Source organism: Peromyscus californicus, unplaced genomic scaffold, assembly GCF_007827085.1.
Source record: "Peromyscus californicus insignis strain IS unplaced genomic scaffold, ASM782708v3 Scaffold_4__1_contigs__length_199733344, whole genome shotgun sequence".
NCBI lineage: Eukaryota > Metazoa > Chordata > Mammalia > Rodentia > Cricetidae > Peromyscus > Peromyscus californicus.
Window position 1 is genome coordinate 162,935,904 of NW_026294562.1, and position 25,753 is coordinate 162,961,656.

The window sequence follows — 25,753 nt, forward strand, 5'->3', positions numbered from 1 at the left end:
GTGCCTCCCTGCTACTGTGCAGCACTCTGCCTCCGATTAGAGTCCCACCCGTGCTGGGTGTCAGGTGTCTGCTTCCTCCTAGGATTAATCTTTCCCGAGATCTTTGTGCTGAGGGTGTGGGGAAGGCGTGGGAACAGGTGAGCACTGCCCTGGAAGCTGGTACAATGGCCAGTCCCTGAGCGAGCTGCCCAGGAGGCCCTGCCCCTGCGTTTGCACAAGGGGCTGTGTCCCTGCGCCAACGCCCAGCTGGGTGGAGAGTCCTGGAAGAGCAGCTCAGTGAAAGGAGGCAGCTTCTAAGCTGGTCCTTGGCCTGACCCAGTGGGGTTCGGGGGTCCACGGAAGGGGACCCTTGGCCATACTCCAGTGTTTCCTCTGGGCTCTGTGGTGCTAGTTGGCTGGGACCAGCTCCAGACTTGAGAGGTACATGGGGTAGGAGAGGGTGGTTCCTGTCCAGGAAGTAGGTGCAGCCAGGAGACCTTGAAACTGATAGATACCCAGGCTAGGCTCCGGATTAGTGGGTGGAAGGAGGCACTCGTGTCTGCCGAGGGCTCAGACTGGTCTGAGGGTCCCAGCAGAGGCCACCTCCCTACCCTGAAGTTGGGAAGGTCCTCACTGAAGGACTGGCAAGTACCTGTGGGGCAGACCATGGTCTCCATGGCAGGCCTAACTGGGAGGTGTCTCAGCCGGTGGGAGCTGGTGGGCAGGAAGGTTTACTGAGACTCAGAAACTGATCCTCCTGTCTATCAGGTTCTAAAATGATCTGTTGCAGCCCTTGGAGCCATTGATTATAGTCAGCACGACCAGGGACATGCCAACAGCCGTTTACCTGGAAATGGTTGGCGGGTAGCCAGACTTACCAGGGCAGGCTAAGGCTCACCTGAGACCACTGACTCCGAGTTGGAGGTGGTCCTGTGGTTTGGCAGGGACATCCCTTCAATGTACCACAGTGGGAGAGGTGCCTGACAGGTGGCCGCTAGGCACGTGGTGATCAGATAATCAGTGTGGACTGTCTGTAGGATTGTGAGTCAGGGACAGCTTCAGGAAACTCGGGATGTTCTCAGGGCTACCCTGGGTGGCCACATAGTATCACAAGACCCCAGATGGTCAGACCCCAAAAGCCATCCAGACCTTCCAGGAACTGGCCTCTTGAGGCCCTGTGTGACTCCAATGGCGGCCTCCCAGCTGGCTGCTCTGGAAGAAGAGGGGCTGGAGGCTGGTGAGCCAGCCCTGACCAAGGCCAGCCCTGGCTCCTTGTACTCTGAGGGCCAGCGGCTAGCTCTGGAAGCACTGCTGAGCAGTGGGGAAGAGGCGTTCCGGGCCTGTGTGCAGCAGGAGAGGTTGCCCCCGTTTCTGAGTGCAGATGAGGCTCAGGCCCTGGCTGCAGCTGCTGAAGACTGGACAGTACCAAGCCAGGAGCCATGTGGAGCAGGCCCAGGGACCGCTGTCACTGATGGGAATATTGGCAGCCTGACCTACTGGCCTGGGCAGTCTGAGGAGCCGGCACCCCTGTTGCGGCTGGGCTGGCCGGAGGACACTGCCTGGAAGGGTATCACCCGAGCTCAGCTCTACACTCAGCCACCAGGCGAGGGCCAGCCACCTATTAAAGAGTTGGTACGCCAGGAGATCCAGGCGGCTCGAAAGGTGGGTGTCACCCCCTTCCCCCAATCACCAGTACCTAGGCTTTCCCCCATACCCTCCTGGAATTTGCAAGGTTATACCCATGCTCCCCTGACCCTGGCCCAGGGTTTATCCCTTTCCCTCAGACCTGGAGGCCTCTTACTGAGACCTGGTGTCCCTGCTTCTGGAGCCAAGTTGTGATCACTTGTGTCAGTCCCCTTTTATACCAAGCCAGAGACTTCTGGCTTCCTCCAGGAAAGCCCTGGGTGTGGTTCCCCACTCTGTGGCCCCTCACGCCCCATTCCTTAGGTAACAGTCTTGGGTTTCCCTGGGTCCAATGCCCAGTGGTCTACATGGGTTAGTATGTACAGCCTTCCAGGAGTAGAGGGCATAGGAAACAGGCACGGTTCGATTTCAGCTCTTTGTACTGTGAGACCTGGCTAATGAGTCAGATGCCACCATAACCTTGTCTGCCTGCAAGGCTAAGTAAGCTCTCAGCACACCTTAGTGGACTAGCCTGCCTGCCTGCCAGCACCCAGCCCTGACATGGAGCTGTGGACCTTTGGCATTCTAAGGGACAATCTGTAGTCAACCAGGGATTGAAGAGTTTTCAGTTGGAAACTGGAATCTCCTAAAGGGCAGCCTGGCTCACACTCCATGCAGGACAGATTTGGGGTAGGTGTCTCCCTGCAGCCCCCCCCCCCCCCCCCCCCCCCCCCCCCCCCCCCCCCCCCCCCCCCGATCATCCCATGGAAGCCAGGCCTTGAAGCGTATGTCTCCAGAGCACTCTACCTCTGCCACAGTTCGCCATCCCGTGTCTCTCCCTTTCCCACCCTAGCTGGTGGCCGTAGTCATGGATGTCTTCACCGACCCTGACCTGCTCACAGACATGGTGGATGCTGCCACACGCCGCTGGGTACCTGTCTATTTACTGCTTGACCGAGAACATCTGCCCACCTTCTTGGCACTAGCTCAGCAGCTAGGGGTGAACCCCTGGACCACTGAGGTAGGGACCAGGCCAGAGACATTTCAATGTCCCTGTTCCTCAGAGGGGGACTTTTGCGTGGGTTCCTAGGTCACTGGGGTTCCCTAAGATCTGAAACCCATGTCATTGGGGAAGGGGGTGGCTGTCCTAAAAGGATCCTTGAGGCAGAGCTAGGTATCCCCAAATCTAAGATTTAGTATCAGTGGCCCTGTGGATGCTGGGACAGTATCCGTGGGATCATAGAGTATGCCCTTTCCAGAACCTGGACGTCCGGACTGTGCAAGGCCACACCTTCCAGAGCCGCAGGCGACGGCAGGTGAGCGGCCATGTGCGGGAGAAGTTCCTGCTGCTGGACGGTGACAGGGTCATCTCGGGATCCTACAGGTGTGTCCCCTCATGACACCCTGTGCCCAGTCCTCCCTCAACTGCTCAGATGATGGGGGAGGGGTCGCCAGAGGAACACCCTTTCTGGGCCTCTGTGCTCTGTGCTCATCTTTAAAATGCATCCACATGCCCTTCCTGGATAAGTGTTCTGCCCCAGAACACTCAGGGCTGTCTCTGCTCTTGGCCAGGTGAGTGGCCTGAAGTGTCTCTCTCTAGCCTTGTGAATCCCAACTTGGGAAACTGAGGCATGGACTCTGGGTGCCAGATGGCCTGGATTCAGATCCTAACCCTGCTAGCTACTAGCTGTATGACTTCAGGCAACGTTCTCCCTTCCCTGTGCCTCAGTACCCTCCCTTCAGGAAGAAGTGATAGGGGTCAGACTATTGTGGGCCCCCTTCCATGTGCATACTGAGCCTCATCCCAGCCTCCACCTAGCAGATGTCAGTGGTGCCCCTTACCCATTCTCAGAATCCTCCAGACGTGGCCAGGTGCCCAGGATATGAGGTGCATCCAGGAACCACCATTCTAGAAGGGTAAGGAAGGCCTTACCCAGCAGACTTGCAGAAGCACAGCTGTCTACGTTCACCTGGCCACTGGTGGGGACATACACTTCTACAAGTCCCCACTTGGTGCTGGCACTGCTGGTCCTGTTCACCATTTGAGACCCTCCAGCCCCGAGGCCACGATGCTTCGGAGTGTCACTGTCCTCTGGACTTCGCCAGAGGACAGAGCAGTGCCTGACACACGGCGTGAGTGCTTCAGAGCTGGACGTGGTGGCATACAACAGAAAGGAGATCACACAGGTCAAGGCCATCCTCAGCAAGGACACCCTGCCTCCAAAAGCATCCCTGCCCCACAAAAAAAGTGCTCTGAAACCCCATCTGGTATTATTGTCTTTTACCGTATTTCACGAACTCTAAGGTGACGCGGACACAAAGAGGCACCTGAGCAAAGTGAAAAGGTGTGCGTCTTAGGACCAGTGGGGCACAGCAGAGCAGCGAGAGTCCCAGGCCGCACCCCACACGATGGCATGCCAGGGGCCTTGCCAGCCCGGAGGAAGCCGGGGCCACGGGAGGTAGACTGCACCTCTGGCCATTTAATGGGGGGAAGGGGTGGAGGCGGGGGCACAGGGCACAGTCCCAGGCCCTGCGGTTCCTGTAGGTCACAGACAGTATTGAAGTAGCAGCGATAGGCCCGGGAGCAGCTGCAGACCCAGCGCCAGGCTGGGGGTCCCTGTGTCAGAACCAGCACCCCCCGTTGCAAAGTTGGCCAGAGCAGCAGGTGGTGGTGAGGCTGTAGGTGAGGCCCATGTAGCTGACAGGTTCCTCACGGCCACAGCTGGTGGAGCGCACGCAGCCTTTGTTGAGGATGGGCCCCGCGCCCTGGGCTACTCCGTGACCTATGAAGCAATCCTCGTCGTCCCCACAGCGCATGCGTGTGCCTGGGCACTGAGTGGAGTCAGTCAGCTCACAGAAGACGCAGTCCTTGATGCTTGTCGTACCCGGGCACAGGACCAACACCAGAACCAGCGGCCAGCCAAGGACCATGGCGGCCTCGCGGCGTGGATAGCACCCAAGCCAGGCCGGGGGCTCCCGTGACCTCCTGGATGGCACCTCCTGCCCCTCGTCCTGGCTCGGGGGTCAGCACTTGGCGTGTTCCTGGTTCCCAATACGACGTGTCCCTCTCAGGAGCTCTTGAGTCCTTGGGTTGGAGATGGGCCAGCACCCTTGCCCTCAAGCCTTTGGGCCATGGAACTTGGTGACCTCACAGACCCTCAGGTTCCCTGACTGCTGTGGGTGGGGGAGGGGTCATAGCCTGTCCCACCACAGGCTGAAGGGACCAGAACTGTCCTGCCAAGGTCAGGACACTTGAAGGACCCTCACATAATGCTAACTCGCTCATGCTGATATGAGCTCTGGCTGCACGTGGAGATCTTGCTTTACCGATGGTCCACTGAGGCCGTAGTGGGGTGTTTGACGCGTGCAGGGCTCCTGAACTGAGTAAGAGAAACCCCTACTGTGTCATGTGTTCACGCTTGCCCTGAGATGTTAGAGCCACAGCCATGGGAAGGGCGAGGACAGTGCAGGTACCACCCTATGCAGCCCATGCAGGGCACTTGCTCTGTGTGGCAGGTGTGTTGCCTGGATCCTGGTGTGCAGTGCACATGCTTAGGAAATGCAGCATTTCTGGGGAGCCTGTGGAAGTTCAAATGGTCCTGCTGTGGCTGTTAGAAGACCAACCCCATTTCACGATAAAGAAACTGAGGCAATTAGATAATCCCTCAGTGGGGACAGAGCAGAGCCCATGTTGAAGCCCATCTGACTTCGGGTGATCAGTATACAGCTTTCCTGGGTTTGCTTGCTTGCTTGTTATAGTCTCACGTAGCCCAGGCTTTTCTGGAACTGTGTAATTCTTCCTGCCTCAGCCCCCTGAGTGCTGGGATTACAGCCGCTATTACCAGGCCCAGCTTGATGATATAAGTATCTTATCTCATGGTGTCCCCAGGTTGGTCGTGACAAGCAGCAGGGTAGATACTTCTTGTGCTACTCACCAGAGGAGTGGAGGCCTGTGAGATCATGACTTAAGATCACAGGGGCTGGGGACTAGGGTGGGTGCCACCCTGCACAGACCCTGACGATCGCTCTACATCCCTAGCTTCACATGGAGTGATTCACGCCTGCACCGAGGCCTGGTGACCTTGCTCACAGGGGAAATCGCAGATGCCTTCAGCCAGGAGTTCCGTGTCCTGTATGCAGCTTCCGGGCCTCTCCCACCAGCACCAGCTCGAAACCCCGCGTTCAGCCCTTCTGAGGGCTCACAGCTGCCCCGAAGCCCACACCATGTGGCCCTACGCTGTCCTGTGGCTCCTGTGGCCCCACTTCCGTCTGACAGGCCTTTGGCTCACCGTCTGGCTGCCTGCCATATCCTCGAGGGGGACAGACGGGAGACCCCCACCACCACAGGGCCAGCTCTCAGTGACATCTTGAGGAGTGTACAGCGTACCAGGACAGCCAGTGGTCCCCCAACCAGGCCCAGCCGCTCTCTGTGGGACCTCAGCCGCCTGTCCCAGCTCTCTGGCTCCAGTGATGGTGACAATGAGGTGAGACTCCCAGATAAGGACTGAGGCAGAGAGACAGGGAGGCCTTGCTTGAACACTGGACCCCAAAGCAAGTTCTTTTTTTGAAAGCGAGTCTTATAGTCCAGGCTGGCCTTGAACTGATTCTCCTGCCTCCACTTCCCATCTAAGGGGATAACAGGTGTGCACCACCATGCCTGGCTAAGTGGGTTAAACGTAACCTACCTATTTCACAGATGGGGGCACTGAGGCCCCTGAGACGGGTTGGAACTCAGCTCCATCTCCTAGTAGGACATGTTGACTTCCTAGATCCGAGTGTCCACGGGGGTGTTGGGGAAAAGGAGGGGGTGGAGAATCCCCTTGCAACTGTTCTGGAGTGCTTGGATAGCCCTGGGAATGGTTTTGCCTCTGAGCCTCAGTTTCTCTCACTGTGAGATGGGTTGCTGTATGAGAAGAAGCAGAGCCATATGGGAAGACAAGTAACCTCACCCAGGATGCAGGCAGGTGGGGTTATGTCCCTCAGTGAGCTAACCCCTGCTGGCCTCAGTTTCCCTATCTGACCCCTGGTAACTGGAGTGGAATCACTCCTGTCAGTGAAGCTAAAGGAAAGGGTGTGGGGCAGGTCAAGGTCCTTGCCTCGCCTCCACTGAGGTTCCCCTCCCTCGACAAATATTTGTTCCCCTAGATGGCTTCAGCTGCTTCCTGTCCTTCCCCAGATACGAGGCAAGAGGAGAGGCAGCCTCTGTGGGTCTGGGGTCCCAGGTCTCCACTTCCCTCCCTGTGGGCCCCAAGATCTTCACTCCCTCTTCCTCTTATGTGTGTGTGGTGTGTGTGTGCAGGCGTGCCCCTGTGTGTGCCTGTTGAGCCAGATGGCCATGCTGGAGGTCCTCCTCTGTCACTCTCCACTTTATTGTTAGGACAGTGTCGCTCACTGCACAGATGGACTGCCCGGCCAGGGAGCCTTGGGGTCGGTCACTCGTCTCTGCCTTCCAGCGCTAAGGTTACAGATGCTTACCTGGCAATCCCAGCTTTTAGACCAGTGCGAGGGACCCAAACCCAGGGCCTCACGGGTCCACGGCAAGCATTTTACCTACAGCCTCTTGCCTCCTCGTTTTAACAGGGTTTCATGTGGTCCAGGCTGCTCTTGAGCTTCTGATCCTCCTGCCTCCACCTTCTGAGTGCTGAAATTATAGGTGTGTCTGTCATGCCTGGTTTATATGATGCTGAGGCCCAAACCCAGGCCTTGTGCGTGCGTGCTAGGCTAGCACACCACCAACAGCCCCAGCAACTGCTCACCTCATTTTTTTTTTTTCCTTCACAGATCAAGAAGTCCTGGGTCTCCAAGGACACTCCAGCCAGGGCCCTGATGAGGCAGCGGGGCACTGGAGGGGGGCCCAGGGGTGAGATGGATTCCCACCCACTAGCCCGGTCACAGCCCTGGGGTGGCCCCCTCCCCATGATTCCAGCCCGCCGCCTGCGTTACCTATCTCCAGCCCAAAGGAGGTTGGGAGACAGCGCCACATCAGACTGGGCCTCTGGCTCAGGCCCTGGAAGGCGACGCTGATGGGAACTCTCGCCAGATATGGCTGACTAGCCACGGTCAGCTCAGAGCCCCTACCAGACACTGGCTGAGTCTGAGGCCTCTGGCCTGGGATCTGGGTAGTAGAAGGGACTGGTCTTAATTGCTCTAGAATTGGGTGAGCTCAGCAGAGCTAAGGGCTCAGCGTCATCATCTGGAAATGGGCAGAATGTTCCAGAGCAGCAGATAGGACTGCTTCAGAGACAGGCCTAGCTGCCCCACCATGTATCGTGGGGTGACCCTAGAGGAAAAGCACCCGTACCCATGTATGGGGCAGTGGGTAAAGTGAGTCCTGGAAAGGGGTGTTAATAGTGATGGAGGAGTTTAAAGGGGAGGGGCAAGGCTGAAAGACAAGGGCCTGGGAAGTACTGGGGACACTGAGACATTGGAATATGTCTGGAATTTTTTGTGGGAACTAAAGCACCAGAATGCTTCCCTCTATTTCTGCTCAGATTAAACTCTGACAACACAGACATGTATCTCCGTGGCTTTCCCAAACCCAGCTGTGCCCTCCCTCAGCCTCCCAGTTCCAGAGTCCAGATCAGAGCACGCCCCCCGAGTCGTCCTTCAGACCCGGGGTTTCCCCCCAACTCCCCTCCCTCAGGTCCAGGGGTCAGGCCCCAGCCTGGCGTCCTTGTTATGTTCAGTGAGGGCCTCCCACCCCCTTTATGCTGCTTTGCTATGGTCACTGAGTGACCCAGGCTGGGTGTGAACAGCAATCCTACTGCCTCTGCCTCTTATACACTGGGACGGGAAGTGAGTCAGACCGGCCCTCTGCAGCAGCATCTCTGCATTCTGTCTCCGTGGGGTGTGACTGGGCACGAGGCCTACCTGCATCCCCCACTTGCCCCTGAAAGTGCATCATGGAGGAAGGGATCATTGGAGTGACAAGTTTATTGTGAGGATGCTGGGGTGGGGTCATCAGAGGATCCGGATTTGGGGCCAGGGCTGGGGCTGGGCTCAGGGTCAGGTTCGCCATCAGGGCTGGTGTCCTCTGGGGACATGTCCCAGGGGAAACTCGGCTGTCCCCTCATCTGCTCGCGGTAGACACGGTCAAAGGCCTCGCTCTGTGCCACAGTGAAGTGGTTCTTCCAGTCGCCACTGATCCCTGGAGGGGACAGAGGAAGGGAGCATTGAGGAGCTGCTGGGGTGCCCCCCTCTGCCTTCCTCACCAATGACCAACTACACCATCTATGCCACCTGGCAGGTCCCCCATGCTTGCTGCCTCTTTCCCTTACACCTAGGTGACTTTTGTCTGCCCTGTCCTTTGACCTCTGACCTCCTAGATCTCTTCCTGGAACTCACTTCCCTCTAAGCACCCAAACACCCCCTTCACAACCTGCGTCACCTCCTCTGGGAGCTGCCTCTGCTAGCACAAGGCTGCCTCACTCTGGTACCCCTCAGATTCCCAATGTGGCCTCCAGCACTCTTGCTGTGACTTGATGGCCAGAGCACCCCAGTCAGGCTCCCTGGAGGTTGCACATGAATGGACTGTCTTGAGGTCCCCACAGCCAGCGAGCTGTCTCAGCAAGGTGCCCCCAACAAGCATGCAATCCTGAGTGCTGGTCCCTCCTATCACAGTGACCGCTGGGGGTCCAACTCTTGTCTGTGTGGAAAGAGCCCTTTCAAATAGCCTGTTGAATTTCAGTTACATGTCATGTCACCTCTGGTGAGATCAGGAGGTTCCCCAAAGGAGGCTGATACACCTTAGATATCCTTATTCCCAATTCTTGGAATTTAGAACGTGAAATCACATCTAGAGGATCTGGAGATGAGGGACCGACCTAGACCACCTGGGACTCCTGTGTTGTCCCAGTGTCCTGCTTTGTTTGGAGACAGTCTAAAGTAGCCCAGGCTGGCCTCAACTCTGTGTAGCTTGTTTGACAGGCAAGCCCCACCACACCCGACTAAACATTGGATTATTCTGCACTAATACAAAGGTTCCTGAGGCCTTTGGCTGCAGGATGCTGTTGGAGCCTTGCTTTGGATGCACTCAGAACGCTCTGTTTCAGGCGGATGCCCAGATGGAGGCAGGTCAGCAGGCAGGCACCTGTAATGTCAGACCTCCTGCTGAGAGTGGAGACTAGTCTGGGGCCTGTACACTCCATGCGGCGTCCCGAAGCTGTGAACCGCCTAGAAGCACACAGTGGTACCTTTGCGCAGGAATGCCCCCTGGCGGTGGTCCAGCAGGCTGGCCGGCAGCAGTGTGTAGTTGGACATGGTATTGGCCTTCATCGCACCGAAAGCCGAGTGGGCCACCACAGAGCTCAGGGCCTCTTCACCTAGTGGCCGGCCCAGGAACTCACAGAGGCGTTGCACGGAGCCTCGCAGGTCCTGGAATGGGAAGAGGAATAGTCAGTGGGGTGGGGACCACTTTGGGTGGCCTGGAGGGGTTCCTGGCTCTTTGCCTCGGTTTCCCCTCCAAGCCAAAATGGTGGGCCTCCCGGTCCTCCAGGATTCTAGAGGGTTGGTTCTACAGGAGGTGGGTAAGTGTAGGTTTGCAGAAGTCAGCCCAGCAGCTTACAAGAACCCTGCTTGCTGGGCGGCGGTGCTGGTGGCGCACGCCTTTAATCCCAGCTCTCGGGAGGCAGAGGCAGGCGGATCTCTGTGAGTTCAAGGCCAGCCTGGTCTACAGAGTGAATTCCAGGACATCTAGGGCTGTTGCACAGAGAGACCCTTTCTTGAAAAACAAAAACAAAAACAAAAAACAAAAAAAAGAACCCTGCTGTAGAGCAGAAGCAGACAGCTGCGGGTGGGGCTGCTCTGTCCCTCCCCGACCCCGCTACTGGTCTCCAGGGCCTACCCTTCCCTGCCTGCCTCAGCCCGGATTCCTGTCCTGCCTGCCTTCTTTCGCCATGTCTTCATCTCTGTGTCCCCAGTGTCCCCATCCTGGCCCACACCCACCCTCTCCCTCGCAAACCCTCACCTCTGCAGCCCCTTTCCCAGCCTGCCTGGCTCCCTTGATTCCGTGGCTCCCCAGTACACAGGACAGAGTACCCCCAGGCCTGGTTTTCAAGGACAGAGTGGTCTGCTGGGAACTCCTGCTTCCCACACTGTACTTTCCTCCCTCTGCAGCTTAGCACAGGAGTTCTTGATCTGCTCTTTGCCACTGATAAACTCAGTTGCTGTCTTCCTCATGACACTTGGCTCAAGTCCCCGGAGTACCAAACTGTGACCCAAGTCCTCATTCACATTTGTGCTGATCCTGGCAACAGCTTTGCAAGAAAGGCCACACCCTAACTGGCAAACAGCGGTCCAGAGATAAGACACTTGTCCAAAGTCACATAGCCCTGAAGCTGAGACTCAGGCCCCCAAGCCGCACGGTCCCTCAACCTCCCAGCCATCTGCGGCGTGGAGCGCTCTGCGTAGCTGGTCGGTTCACAGCCCCACCGTCTGCTTTTCCAGGTCATTCCTGTTTCATAACCCTTTATTCTCTGAGCCACAGGCCTGTCCCAGAAACACACATGTGGGCGGTGCCATGCACCCCAGGAGTGGCCCAGAACTTGTGCTTGGCTCCATGGCCCAGTTTTTGGTTTGGAGAATAAAACCTGATTGGAGGGAGGGAGGGAGACATGGTGCTGAAACGTCTTCGAGAACTTTCCATCAGAAGAAGTTATCAGAACGGAAAAAATATGGGGGCTGCAGGGAATTACTGTGTGTCTATGGCAAACACCTGACTCTCTCCAGAGCGCTAAGCTCGCTTCCTCCTCTGAATAGCAGTGGGGACTTACCAGGGTAGACCCACAAAATTACAACTTTCACAGCTCAAAATGGGTGGACTATTGCTATTTTAAGTGTATATATATTTAAATTTTTATTACATTCGCGCGCGTACGTGTGTGTGTGTGTGTGTGTGTGTGTGTGTGTGTGTGTGTGTGTGCGTGCGTGTGCTGTGTTTATGTGCACACGTGGAAGTCAGAGGAGAAATGGCAGGAGTCAGTTCTCTCCTTCCACATCTGGGGATTGAACTCAGGTCGTCAGGCCTGGCAGCAAGCAACTTCACCCTTTCAGTCCACTTACCAACTCTTTTTGTTGTTGTTTGGTTTTCGTTTGTTTTTCAAGACAGGGTTTATCTGCATAGCCCTGGCTATCCTGGAACTAGCTTTGTAGACCAGGCCGGCCTCGAACTCACAGGGATCCATCTGCTTCTGCCTCCTGAGTGCTAGGATTAAAGGCATGTGCCACCACTGCCTGGCTCAACTCTACTTTTTAAAAAAGTTATCATTTTATGTGTATGAGTGGCTTTTTTTTTAGATTTATTTATTTATTATGTATACAGAAGAGGGCGCCAGATCTCATTACAGATGGTTGTGAGGCACCATATGGGTGCTGGGAATTGAACTCAGGACCTCTGGAAGAGCAGTTGGTGCTCTTAACCTCTGAGCCATCTCTCCAGGCCCGTGTATGAGTGTTTTACCTACAGGTATATGTACTTCTGGCCCCCACAGAAGAGGACATCAAATCCCCTGGAACTGGGAGTTACAGCCAACTGTGAGCCCTGTGGGTGCTGGGAACCAAATCCAGCCCTCTGCAACAATAGCCAGTATTCTTAACTGCTGAGGCACCTCGCTAGCCTTCTTATTTATTGCATTGTTTGCTTTGTTTTTGAGGAGGGCTTCACCATGGACCTCTGGCTGTCCTGGAACCTGCTCTGCAGACCAGGCTGGCTGTGAACTCGCAGAGAGCTGCTGCCTCTGCCTCCCGAGTGCTGGATGGCAAACTCCTGTGGATGAATCTCTCCTGGGCCTCCCCCCCCCCTCCTCTGGGAGCAGCTGCATACAGGCCCTCACTGGTGATTAGCAGCAGGAGGCAGGCATTGGCTCTCCTTGTGACTAGTCCCATAGGCCCTTACTCAGACCCTAGCTGACCATCCCCACTCGATACGCTGAGACAGGGCTGAGGCGGGCTTGGGCACAGCACACCAGTGCCAGGCACACTCCTCACAGTCGCGCTCAGAGCTGCCCTCTCTATTGCTTCTGAGGAGATGCCCTGTGTGCTGAGAATTTACAAAAAGTGTCTCCAGAAGCCAGATCTGGCGACACAAGCCTGTTATCTCAGTCACTCTGGAGACTGAGGAGGATTGAAAGTTCAAGGCCAGCCTGGGAAACTTAGTGAGACTCTTAACTTAAAATAAAAAACAAAGCAAAGGCTAAGGATGTAGAATTCCTGCCTAGACTCTCCCAGCGAGAACCTGGAGTTATGGCTCATTTGTAGACCACTTGCCTAATGTGCACAAGGCCCTGGGTTCAATCCCTGAAACTGAAAAAGTTGACAGCTGCAGAATATGCCTGCAATACCAGCACTTGGGGAAGGCTGAGTCAGGAAGATCTTGAGAAGGAGGCCAGCCTGGTCTATAGGTTCCAGGACAACCAGGGCTACACAGAGAAACCCGAAAAATAAATAAATAGATAGATCATAGATAGATAGATAGATGATAGATTGATAGATAGATATATGATAGATAGATAGATAGATAGATAGATAGATAGATAGATAGATAGATAGATAATAAAAGAGAGCACTTCCTTAGCATGCAGGAAGTGCTGGGTTTGTCCCCGGTACATGCCTGGACCACTGCATGCACTCTGTAATCTCAGGAGTTGGAAACAGGAGAATTAGAAGTTCAGGGTCATCCTCAGATACTTGAGCTACATGAGAAAGAGTGACAGGCGAGAGAGAGTTGGGGGGGGGGGGTGTCCCGGGCCTTTGTACTGGCTGCTCTGGCTGCAGACTCTCCTAAGTGTGCGTCCATCTGAGGGTGAGTCGGTGTGCCCTCTCTGCCTGCAGTCACTCCCTTCCCATGCCAGACCACCGCAGGCTGTGTTTCCCCGGTACAAGGACTGGTAGGAGGTTGGCAGGCCTCCAGGAGCACGTGGTGAGGGAGGACGGCCACTGGCATACGCCGGACGGACGAACCTGCTGCAGCTCCTCGTAGGTGATAAACAGGAAGTTCTCTTGACTCTGCATCCGGATCCAGCCCTTGATGTGGTCAAACCAGGAGCCAAACTGCACTGCAGGCAGTGGAGGGGGTGTGAGGGCCATGGCTCTCGGGACCAGCTGCGCAGGCCACCCGGTCCTGGCTGCCTGCTGCCTCTCAGCCAGCGTCGAGACCCTCCCAGCCCCAACCAGCTCTTGTACGCTCCACCCTCAGGCCACCATCCGTACCTCTGACAAGCAGAGAAGGGACCGTATCTCTGCTCTTCTGCCTCTTTGTCTGTCTGTCTGTCTACCTGGTCTCTATCTATCTCTGCCAGCCTCGATCTCTCCCCATCTCTGTCCCCCTCACTTCTGTCTCTCCCCATCTGTCTCTCTATCTCTGTCTCTCCCCATCTGTCTCTCCATCTCTGTCTCTCCCCATCTGTCTCCCAATCTCTGTCTCTCCCCATCTGTCTCCCCACTCTGTCTCTCCCCACATCTGTCTCTCCCCACATCTGTCCCTCCCCATCTCTGTCTCCCTACCTCTGTCTCTCCCCATCTCTGTCTCTCCCCATCTCTGTCTCTCCCCACCTCTGTCTCTCCCCACATCTGTCTCTCCCCATCTCTGTCTCTCCCTATCTCTGTCTCTCCATCTCTGTCTCTCCCCATCTGTCTCCCCACATCTGTCTCTCCCCACATCTGTCCCTCCCCATCTCTGTCTCCCTACCTCTGTCTCTCCCCATCTCTGTCTCTCCCCATCTCTGTCTCTCCCCATCTCTGTCTCTCCCCACCTCTGTCTCTCCCCACATCTGTCTCTCCCCACATCTGTCTCTCCCCATCTCTGTCTCTCCCCACCTCTGTCTCTCCCCACCTCTGTCTCTCCCCACCTCCCTCCTGCCTGTTTCTTCCCTGCTTCTCACCTTCTCCTTTGAGGAAATCCTGAAGGAACTGGTCAGGTGTACCAGGGTCCTTCAATTGTCCAGCAATCTTAGAGTAATAATAGAGAGAGACCACGACGTCTCTGGGGTTCCGGCCCAAGTAAATCACCTGTGTACAGACAGCGGGGAGGGGAGGAGGTGTCAGGTACAGCAGGGCCCGCCCCCAGGTGGCCCGCCTTGCTCCCCACTTCTGACCCTGCAAGCAGGACACACTCCCGGTGGAGCAGGCTCAGCTCAGCTCATCCTGAGGGACAGAGCCTCCTTCAGCCACATTAGAAGAAGGAGGGGCTGTTTCTGAGCCAGTTTGGTTTCTGGAGACAAAACATGGGAAGAAGGCCCGAGAGTCAGGATGAGGGAGATCATGGTGTGACATGCTGACTGGGAAGCAGAGGCAGGAGGATCTTTGTGAGTTCAAGGCTAGCCTGGGCTACACAGTGAGGCCTGCTCTTAAAAAGAGAAAAATAAACAATCTAAGAAAAACAAAACAAAAGTCAAATGCAGGCCCAGCTCCATCCTCCCTGTGCCTGGGCAATGGCATCTCTGTCTTTCCAGTTCCTGCCAGGGAATCCCCAACGTGGCAGCCAAGGACTGTGCCCACGCCTGGGCCAGCCCTGGCCCCTTCCGTGCCCCCTACCCTGCCACTGGGAGGCCACACAGCTCTATACTTGTTCCAGTCTCTGCCCTTGTGCCAACCCCTCTCCCCTGGCTCACAGGGCACCTCCTTTGTGCCACAGATCACCTCACTCACCCGAGGACATTTGCGTCTCTCTCCCCTTTCCCCAGTTCCTATAGCTCCTTACTCTGGACCACCTTGCTTTTTGTTTGTTTGTTTGGTTTTGTTGTTGTGGTTGCTGCTGCTGCTGTTTTTTAAACATTCCTGTATATCCCAGGCTGACCTTGAACTCGCTACTTAGCCAAGGATGATCTTCCCTGCTTCCCCTCCTGAGTACTCAGAATACAAGTGTGCATTAGCCAGGCCATGGTGCATTTGCCCTTAATCCCAGCACACAGGAGGCAGAGGCAGGCAGATCTCCAAGTTCGAGGCCAGCCTGGTCTACAGAGCAAGTTCCGGAACAGCCAGGGCTGCACAGAGAAACCCTGTCTTGGAAAAAACAACAGCAACAACAAAAAAACCAAGTGAGCATCAGCATGCCTAGTTTGTTGGATACTGGGGATGCAGCCCAGGGCTCTGCGTGCTCGCTACGGCTCTGCGTGCTCGCTACGGCTCTGCCGACTTCGCGGCCTGCTCCTCCAGCCCCTCCATCAGTTTCATGGTTTTGCTCTGTGTGTTTGTTTGTTTTTTTCGAGACAGGATTTCTCCGTGTAGCCCTGGCTGTCCTGGAACTCACTCTGTAGACCAGGCTGATCTCAAACTCAGTGATGGGATTAAAGGCGTATGCCACCAGTGCCAGGTTTTTTGTTTTTTGTTTTGGACAGGGTAGCATTCTGTAACCCCGATGACCTGGAAATCACGACCACTCTCCTGCTTCAGCTCCCCAAGTGCTGGGATGACAGGCACACATGACCAGCCTAGAGTCTGCTCCCCTTTAAAAGGTGGACTCCCAAGGGCCACATGTTCAGGTGTGTATTCACCACACAGCTACTCAGTTGATCAGTCTCACACCCTCACCCAGAGCCCACCCACCTCACCTTGGCCTTGGAGCTGAAGGCAGCCTTGGTGAACAGTTGAATGGGGAGGTGGGAGCTCATGAGGCGGGGGCTGGGCCGGTCTGGGAGGCTGAAGGCGCTTATGATGGTCTCGCACCAGGGTGCACGTTGCCAAATGGGCTCAGAACGGATCCATGAGGGGTCCCCATCTTTCAGGATTAAGCAGAGGATCTCAATCATCCAGTTGGTACCTACCAGGAGAACAGAAAGGTTAGCTGGGAGCAGAAGGCGAGGGGTGGGAACAGAACCATATCCCAATGGTAGCACTGTGTTTGAAGCCGGCTGGGAAAGCAGGAGGCAAGGCGGCGAACAGCCTAGCCAGGTGCGGACACTGGTCATTCCGGCACTCTGGAGGCTAAGGTTGGACTACAGTGTGAAACCCTGTCTCAGAAAAAAAACAGGGGCGTAGTGGTTGATTAAGAATGGCTCCTGAGCCGGCAGTGGTGGCGCACGCCTTTAATCCCAGCACTCGGGAGGCAGAGGCAGGCGGATCTCTGTGAGTTCGAGGCCAGCCTGGGCTACCAAGTGAGTTCCAGGACAGGCTCCAAAGCTACACAGGGAAACCCTGTCTCGAGAGAGGAAAAAAAAAATAATAATAATGGCTTCATGGGCTGGAGAGATGGCTCAGAGGTTAAGAGCACAGGCTGTTTCTTCCAGAGGTCCTGAGTTCAATTCCCAGCCACCTGTAACGAGATCTGTTGCCCTCTTCTGGCCTGCAAGGATACATGCAGGCAGAACACTGTATACATAATCTTTTTTTTAAAAAAAAATGGCTCCCATAGGTTCATAGATTTGAATGCTTGGTTGCTAGGAAGTGGCACTATTTGAAAGGACTAGGAGGTGTGGCCTCGATGGAGGAAGTGTGTCACTGGGGGTGAGCTTTGAAAGTTTCAGCGGCTCAAGCCAGACCCAGGCTCCTGCTGCCTGAGGATCCGGATGTAGAACTCTCAGCTACCATGTCTGTCTGCATATCACCGTGCTCCCTGCTCAGAGGATAATGGATTACAACTGGAAGCCAGCCCCCGTTAAGTGCTTTTCCTTGATAAGAGTTGCAGTGCCCATGTGGTCTCTTCGCAGCAACAGAACACTGATGAAGACAAGGGGGCTGGACAAATGGCTCAGTGGATGAGAGCACTCGCTGTTCTTGCAGAGGATCCAGGTTCAGTTCCCAGCACCCACGTGGCAGCTCACAACCACTTGTAACTCCAGTTCCAGAGGATCTGACACCCTCTTCTGGCCTCTGTGGGCACTGCACACACATGGTGCACACAACCATCTGCATAAAATAAAAGTAATTTTTTTTTTAATGAAAGAAAAGGCTTCAGTCAGCAAGAAGACACAGAGGATAAAGACACCTGCTGCCAAGCCTGATGATCTGGGTTTGATCCCTAGGATTTACGTGGTGGAAGCAGAGAACCAACTCCCACAAATTGTCCTCTGACCTCCACTCACTCTGTGGTACACATACACCCCAATCGGGGGTTATGTTCTGGCCCTTTTCTGGCCTCTGTGGGCAATGTGCACACACGGTGTACATACATGTGAGTAAAACACCCATATGCATGAAATAAAAATAAATTTAGCCCTGTAACTCCAGTTCTACGCTGGCTGCTCGTGGAGATCCTGGGCATCTTGGGAGTGGACACTGCTGTGTCAGCATGCATTCCCTTATCTCTGCTTCCCTGCATGACAGACTGCAGCCCAACGAGCAGGTCGGAACCCCTCATTCAGCCACTGAGCCGCATACTGCATGTAAACTCTGATTGCTTTCCTGTGTGTGTGTGGAGCCTGCATGCTCTGGGAAGACTTGCCCACTTCCGAATGTGTGGAGCTCAGAGGGAAACATTGTATCTTCTTCTATAACTCTCCATTGTTTAAGAAAGGATCCCCTACTGAACATGACCCTCACCATCCCCCCTAAACTGGCTGGCCATGAAGCCCCCAGAATCTATTTGTCTCTACCCTCAGCACTGAAGTTAGAGGCACAAGCTCCCTACCGTGCTTGGCTTTTATGTGGGTTCTGGGACTCGCATCCGGGTTGTCAGCCTTGGTGGCAAGTGCATCTGCCTGGTAGTCATTTCACTACCCTTATTTATTGCATTTTTGTTATAGTTGTTTTCAAGACAAGATCTCACTGTGTGGCTCTGGCTGTCCTGGAACTCTATGAGAACCAGGCTGGCCTCAAATTCATCGAGCTCTTCCTGCCTCTGCCTTCTGGGTACTGGGATTAAAGCCACTACACCTGGCCAATTATTTTTGAGGGATTTTTTTTCTTTTGTTTGTTTGTAGTAAGAGGGATTGAGTCGGGAGTTTCAGAAATGCTGAGCAAGGTCTGGACCACTGAGCCACACCCCAGCCCCTCACTGGGGAATGACAGGCTCTACTGCTCTACCTCTGAGCTACGTCTTCATTTCTTTTTACTTTTTGTCATGAAACACATTAAGATCCCATTAAGCAGTGGTGGCACACAGCTTTAATCCCAGCACTCAGGAGGCAGAGGCAGGCAGATCTTTGAGACCAGCCTGGTCTACAGAGTGAGTTTCAGGAAGGCCAGGCTACACAGAGAAACCCTGTCTCGAAAAACAAAAAACAAAACCATAAAACAACAACAAATCACATTAAACTGTCCAGGCCAGCCTTGGGGGTCCTCCCTCCTCAGACCCTGGCCTAGCAAAGACAGCAGGCCTATGCCACCATGCCCGCCCAGCTTATCTCTTGTATCTGAATGCCATGTTTCAGCAAGGAGCCCTGTCCCTGCGCAAGGGCCCACGGCTCAGTATTCTCTTCCATCATCAGCCTTGGGCCCGGGGCTCCTGGGCAGAAGGCTCTCCCTAGCTAGCCGTCTCAGTTCTCAACCACCAGCAGAGGGCGCCAGAAGAACACGAATGTCCGACACTGGTCTCAGTGGCGGCTCCCTTTAGAGAGTCATCTCTAGCGCAGGGTCTAGAATGACAAGAATCCTCCACCAGGACATCTCAGCACCTCTCCAGTGAGGCTGAACCCGGAGACAAGAGCAGGGAAGCCCCGCTCCCCAGTTCACTGCTGCCTGGGGGTTCCTTTTCCCTGCAGCGGGTGGGGTTACTCCTGCGTCTGCGGCCTCTCTATGCTCTGCGGGACCAGTTCATAGTCGAAGTCCTTTGCTGGCGAGTTTCCTTCCCTTTGTGTTAGAATACACACAACGCAGGCCTCATCATCCTCACCATTTCCGTTAGGCAACACACATACAACCTCGTAGTTTTGCAACAATCATCCCCACTGACCTCCAAAGCTTGTCCTTTCTCCAAACAGAAATTGTAATCGTTAGATCAATGCCCTCCTTTCTTATCTCATGCAGCCCCCGTTTCCTGGTTTCTGCCTCACAGTTTCTCCCTCCAAGCATGGCTACTTTAAGGACCTCATGCAATTCCTTTTGTGTCCAGTTTATTTCTCTTAATATGGTGTCTGTAAGGTTCACTCTTGCAGTGTGGCATGAGTCAGATTTTTTTTTTTAAAGACAGGGTCTTATTGCCTCAGGCTGGCTTCGAATCCAATCTGTACCTGAGGATGACCTTTACCTCCTGATCCCTTCCTCCAACATGCTGAGATTACAGATGTGCACTGCTGTATCCAGCTCTCCTAGTTAGGTGTCAACACTGTCCAGGGTTACCCGAGAGTCTCAGCTGGGGTACTGCCTCTGCCTCTCTGTCTCTGTCTCTGTCTCTGTCTCTCTCTCTCTCTCTCTCTCTCTTTGGTTTTTTAGAGACAGGGTTTCTTTGTGTAGCTTTGGACCCTGTCCTGGAAGTCCCTCTGTAGACCAGGCTGGCCTCAAACTCAGAGAGATCCACCTACCTCTGCCTCCCAAGTGCTGGGATTAAAGGTGTGTGCTACCACCACCCGGCTGGGTCCCAGTTTTTTGTTTGTTTGTTTGTTTTCTTTAAAAAAAAAGATTTATTTATTTATTATGTATACAATGTTCTCCCTACATGTGCCCCTGCAGACCAGAAGAGGGCACCAGATCTCATTACAGATGGTTGTGAGCCACCATGTGGTTGCTGGGAATTGAACTCAGGACCTCTGGAAGAGGAGCCAGTGCTCTTAACCTCTGAGCCATCTCTCCAGCCCTGTTTTTGTTTTTTTCAAGAAAGGGTTTCTCTGTGTAGTTTTGGAGCCTGTCCTGGATCTCACTCTGTAGACCAGGCTGGCCTCAAACTGGTCCCGGATTGTGTAGAGAGTTAGCAGGGCGTAGGGAGCAAGCTAGAAAGCAGTGTCCTAGCTGCTTTCTGCTTCAAGTCCTGTCTGAATTCCTGGTCTGACTTCCCTCCATGCTGGACTGTGGCCTGGACGTGTCAGCCACACAAGCTCTTTCTTCCTGTATTGCCTTTGGTCAGGGTGGTTTTGTTTTTTGTTTTTCTTTGTTTGTTTCTTTTTCTTTCTTTCTTCCTTCCTTCCTTCCTTCCTTCCTTCCTTCCTTCCTTCCTTCCTTCCTTCCTTCCTTCCTTCCTTCCTTTCTTTCTTTCCTTTCTTTCTTTCTTTCCTTTCTTTCTTTCTTTTCTTTCTTTCTAAGTTTTTTGAGACAGGGTTTCTCTGTGTAGCTTTGCGCCTTTCCTGGAACTCACTCTGTAGACCAGGCTGGCCTGGAACTCACAGAGATCCGCCTGCCTCTGCCTCCCGAGTGCTGGATTAAAGGTGTGTGCCACCACTGCCACCTGCACTGTAAGGGTGGTTTTTTTTGTTTTTGTTTTTGTTTTTTTTTTTTTTATCACAAAAAGAAAACCAGAACACTGGCTTTCCTTGTCTGTGAAGATCGAGTGAGTTCAGAATGAAATGGAGAGGAAGTCTGTCCTCCACAAACATGTTAGGTAGCAGCCTGGTTCTAGGCTCAGAGAGCATAACAATGTCCAAAGCAGACAAAGCTCTCAGGGGAACTCAGATAGCCTTCCGGTGAGAAAGCAGAGATTCCATCAGCCCTGCCCTCCCAGAACCTGAGACACTGAGGCAGGAGGACCAGGAGTTCAAGGCTAGCCTGGGCTGCATGAAAACCTGTCTCAAAAAAAAAAAAAGTACCCACCAGACCACACAGCGGCCAAGGGGACAGAGAGGGCTGAGGGGACAGGAGAGGTCTGGGGACACTCAGTGCTGTGGGGGCCGAGGGGACAGGGGAGGTCTGAGGGGACACTCAGTGCTGTGGGGGCCGAGGGGACAGGAGAGGTCTGGGGACACTCAGTACTGTGGGGGCCGAGGGGACAGGGGAGGTCTGAGGGGACACTCAGTGCTGTGGGGGCCGAGGGGACAGGGGAGGTCTGAGGGGAGTGTGGGGAGGGGAGAGGGGTTGGCCAGGCCTTCAGAGTTGACCTGGAGCAGGGAGTTAGTGGGCAGAGCCCAGGTAGGTGCCTCCAGCAGAAGACAAATTCCCAGGTTCCCTTCCCTCTCCACTTCCTCCCTGAGTCCAAGCTGGCACCCTAGGTACCTGATTTGGGGTAGGTGACAATGAAGATGTCCTCGTCCCGCACGTTGTTAGTGTTCTCTGCCAGGCTGAGGCTCTCGGGCGAGTACATGCCAACCGGGAAGGGAATACCTTTGTACCGGAAATATTCACCCTGCAGCTTCTGACTGGAAGAGAGGAATGGCACATGTAAGGAAAAACAAGGAGGCGGTCGCAAGTTGCAGGGCCCCTCCACCCGCACCCCGGCGAGGAGCGTCCTTTCCCTGAGCCTCGCGTGGCCACCTGAAAAGTGGATCTGCCTCAGCTTCATCACAGCCGTGCCATGATGCCGTTTGGCATCCTCATATTATGGGTGCAGAAAGCTGGGCACAGAGGGTGGGAGTGAGTCGCCCAAAGCCGAGCAGCTGGCAGGAGGCAGAGTACTTCATGTCTGTGACGTGGAGCTAAGTGTTCTCCTTATGTTATTCCACATCCCAACCCTGGAAGGCGACACCATGTCACCAGGCCATTTTACGAATGCGGAACCCAAGCCAAAGGTGGCAGGTGCCCTGCCCACGCTGCACGCGGCAGAGCCCATGTGAAAACCCACAATGACTCACTGGGAAGCTAAAATGATCTAGCTGCTTTTTCTAAAGCCATGACGCATTTACGAAGCCACAAAACTGAGTTTCCAAAGAGAGGATTGAACCCAGGGCTTCTGGAATGGTACAGGAACTGTGTTACCACCAAGCTGTGCCCCCAGCCCCTCACTGGGGGATTCTAGGCAGGGGCTCTACCACTGAGCCACACCCCAGCCCCTCACTGGGGGATTCTAGGCAGGTGCTCTACCACTGAGCCACGCCCTCAACCCTCTATTAATCTATTGGAGACAGGGTCTCACTAAGTTGTTCTGGATAGTCTTGAACTTTGAATTCTTGTGTCTCAGCCTCCTAAGTAACTAGGATGACAGATCTGGGCCACCAGGCTCATCTAGGATATATATTTTGTCTCATGAAGTATTAGTGATGGAGCTTGAGCCTTGGTGCCAGCACATTAGCCCATTGTCCTGCCACGGAGCTACAACCCTTGGATTCATATTCTGGGGGAAAAATCCATAGCATATTGCTTTGTTTTGAAGAAGAGTGCCCACTAAAGGTTCAGAAGAACAGCTTTTGGCTACATCTGCTTCAGATTCTTGACTGGGGGGACTGAGCATCCTCAGATGTGGATTACAATGTCCTGGCTTCATGTCGCTCTATCTTGGGAGCAATGTGTAATAACTGAATGCCATCAGTGTCCCACTAAAGTCCTCTGCATGTGACTTTTGCAGGTCCATTGTCTTTGTCCCTCTCAGTATGTAAGGGACAGGAGACCCGGGGAGGTCAGAACTGTGGATGTCACCAACTGCTCTTAAAAAACCTCGCGGGCCATGGTGGCGCATGCCTTTAATCCCAGCACTCGGAAAGCAGAGGCAGGCGGATCTCTATGAGTTCAAGGCCAGCCTGGGCTACAGAGTGAGTTCCTGGGAAAGTGCCAAAGCTACACAGAAAAAAAAAAAAAAAAAAAAAAAAAAACAACAAAAAAAAAACCTCGCTTTGAGTGAGACCAGTCATTCCCAAGACAAGGCAGGCTGAGGCAGGGGGACAGAAAGCTAAAGGCCAACTCTAAAACCAGGGAGTTCCAGGCTCAAACGTAAGAAGCTGCCTGGCAGTAGTGACGCAGGCCTTTAACCCCAGCACTCAGGAGGCAGAGGCAGGTGGATCTGTGAGTTCAAGGCCAGCCTGGTCTACAGAGGGAGTTCCAGGGCAGCCAGGACTACACAGAGAAACCCTGTCTCAAATCCCTCTGTCCCCCAAAAAAGAGGGGCTGGAGAGTTTTTGGCTCAGTGGTTAGAAGGACTTACAGCTATTTCAGAGAACCCAAGTTCTGATTCCAGAACCTATTATAAGGCAACACACAAATAACTAATGCCGCTGATACCATCTGATGCCCTCTTCTAGCCTTCATGGGTTCCCAGACAGACAGACAGACAGACACAGAGAGACACACTTACACACAAACACAATGAAATATATCTTAAAATAAAGAAAAAGTTTGCAATGTAAAATCCCCCAGTGAGGGGCTGGGGTTATGGCTCGGTGGTAGAGCTCCTGCCTAAAATGCCCCAGCGAGGCATGTGCATGGCTGTGTGGTGGACATGGCTGTGTGGTGGGCATGGCACGGCTGTGTGGTATGTCATGAGGCCCTGGGTTCCATCCATAGAATAGCGACAACAATAATGATGGTGATGTTGATGATGAGAGGTTGGTTCTGAACACACAGGTGAACTCAGAAATGTGGAGGGTCACGCACTCAGGAGCCCACACCGTGGGGAGTTCTCTGTGTCTTGGAGATCTATATATATATATCTCATCACTGCCATCTTGTAGCGTTTTGTAAAGTGCTCAAGCCTCTGTCTAACATGGAGAAAGTGTTGCATTGAAGCTGGTTATGTTTTCACAGAGAAGGACTGCAGGAGGCTGTAAGCAGGCAGTGTGCCGTCTAGTAGCCTGGTTTGAAGCTTACATCCCATAAACCCGAGCGAAAATAACCATTTTACACAACTGTAGGTCAGCAGCATCGCGGCCCTGCTCAGGCTAGCCTGCAATGTAGTAAGTGGTACATTCTTTAGGTACTTCGTTTGTTCAGTGGTGTTACCACTTTGCCATAGGTTGAGCCTGAGGATAGAATGTGTGATATCACCAGTTACCAGGTAGATTTGGCTCAAGAAGTGGGAGCAGTGAGGTCAACAGTTACCAGGCAGATCAGCTGACAGACGCCTGCCTGTGGCTATGCCTAACCTGCCTTGCCTCCTGAGCCTCAGTTTCCTCCTCTGTCACAAACGGATAGCAGTAATCACTGCTTCAAGCCGCCAATCCTACCGAGGGTGAGAAGGGCTTGTGTATCTTAAGTGCCGGGTTCTTGAGAGACGCTCAGTAGCCCCAGGTAGGACTTAATCTTTGATCTCAGCAACTCCTTGACAGAGAGATTTCTCTCCCATTACAGGAGAGGGAAACTGAGTCACCTTTCAGGGAAGGATCTTGTGCCCTTAGGCACCCCGAAATGATTCCTGGATGAGTAAGTAAATTAATGTGGACACCTGGGCCACTGCTCTACCGATTAAAAAAAAACTCTTGAGTGTAGCTCACACCCCGAGAGGCCAAGCAGCAGAGGCTCAGGGCTGCTGGCACTCATGTCACGTGTGAGAGAATGAATGAGTGAGAGAGAAGTGGGTGATAAATGAGCGGGGGAGAGAATGGCTGAATATGTGAATGAGTGGATTAAAGTAAGTGGGAGAATGATGGAGTGAGAAAATGAATCAATGCACAGATAAAATTGAGAAGGGCTAGGAGAATGAATGAATGACTAAATGGACAGAGTGAAGGGAAGTCCCAGAGCACTTGCGGCCCCTCCCCTGCCTGTGCCTTCAGCCCTGGCTACTGTAGGGACTTCACCGACCAGGACACGGAACTCTGAGATGCCCAGAGCCCTTTGACTGTCCTGCAGGCTCCCCCCGCCCAGTCTCCCCACTCCCCCCTTCCCACCTTCATGCCAGCTCTGGCCTCCACCTGGCCTCCCTCTCCTCTGCATGTCCATCCCTCTGCCACCCGCTGCCCCCAGGCTCACGCAGCCTCTTTGGGTTTTATGTCCTGTGGTTTCTTCACTCCTGTGCCAATACCCACAAGCAGGTCTCCGTATTAGCGCTGAAAGTGATGGGCTCGTCCTCCGAAGGCGGCCAGCTCAGCCCCATGGTGGAGAAGGGCTGAGTTAGCACAGGCTTCCATGTCAAGAGATGGATGGAAGGAAGGAAAGCCATCACCTGTAGCCTGGCCTGCCGCAGTCATTATATTTTTATAATTCGGTCTCCACACAGCAGGAGAAGACCACCTGGGACCAGGTGCTTCTGCCCTCCCCATGCTCAAACCCACAGCACCTGTCTTACCGGAAGTGGTATCCACGCCGTGACAAGGACCCGCAAGGCACCCCATCTGCCCTGTCCCTCTGTGCCATCATGGTGGCCCAGCATGCTGGCCTTGTTCCTCCTCCCACATTCTGAGTCAACCCTGCTGTCCACGGGCTTTCCACAGGCTGTCCCCTTACCTTCCATTTGTCTACAGACTCTTGCCCTCCCCATGTGAAATATGCCATG

General features: G+C 54.1%; 3 protein-coding genes across 3 annotated transcripts in view; 1 reads left to right on the forward strand and 2 right to left on the reverse strand.

Moving 5' to 3' along the window:
- Positions 1–699: 699 nt before the first annotated feature.
- On the forward strand, positions 700–8,098 carry Fam83e (family with sequence similarity 83 member E). Its single transcript, XM_052711824.1, has 5 exons — positions 700–1,641; positions 2,456–2,623; positions 2,862–2,986; positions 5,642–6,086; positions 7,384–8,098. The coding sequence occupies exons 1-5, from the start codon at positions 1,168–1,170 to the stop codon at positions 7,624–7,626; spliced, it is 1,455 nt and encodes a 484-aa protein (XP_052567784.1). The 5' UTR covers positions 700–1,167; the 3' UTR covers positions 7,627–8,098.
- On the reverse strand, positions 3,941–5,743 carry Spaca4 (sperm acrosome associated 4). Its single transcript, XM_052711825.1, is given in 2 exon segments — positions 3,941–4,241; positions 4,243–5,743. Coding segments are annotated over 2 exon segments (384 nt in total). The 5' UTR covers positions 4,534–5,743; the 3' UTR covers positions 3,941–4,148.
- A 419-nt stretch (positions 8,099–8,517) lies between the features above and the next one.
- Positions 8,518–25,753, reverse strand: part of Sult2b1 (sulfotransferase family 2B member 1) — a 30,569-nt gene continuing 13,333 nt past the window's right edge. Inside the window, exons 2-7 of the mRNA XM_052714465.1 lie at positions 21,610–21,752; positions 16,146–16,354; positions 14,478–14,604; positions 13,558–13,652; positions 9,795–9,975; positions 8,518–8,749 (exon numbers count right to left, since the gene is read on the reverse strand). Of these exons, the coding sequence (XP_052570425.1) occupies positions 8,535–8,749; positions 9,795–9,975; positions 13,558–13,652; positions 14,478–14,604; positions 16,146–16,354; positions 21,610–21,752 (970 nt within the window). The 3' untranslated portion in view covers positions 8,518–8,534. The remainder of the gene's footprint in view (positions 8,750–9,794; positions 9,976–13,557; positions 13,653–14,477; positions 14,605–16,145; positions 16,355–21,609; positions 21,753–25,753) is intronic.

Bases quoted from the DNA above. Each gene is read 5' to 3' on its own strand.
- Fam83e (XM_052711824.1), top strand. From the start codon at position 1,168: ATGGCGGCCTCCCAGCTGGCTGCTCTGGAAGAAGAGGGGCTGGAGGCT. The intron at 2,624-2,861 runs GTAGGGACCAGG...TGCCCTTTCCAG, and splicing joins TGAACCCCTGGACCACTGAG to AACCTGGACGTCCGGACTGT. The intron at 2,987-5,641 runs GTGTGTCCCCTC...CTACATCCCTAG, and splicing joins GTCATCTCGGGATCCTACAG to CTTCACATGGAGTGATTCAC.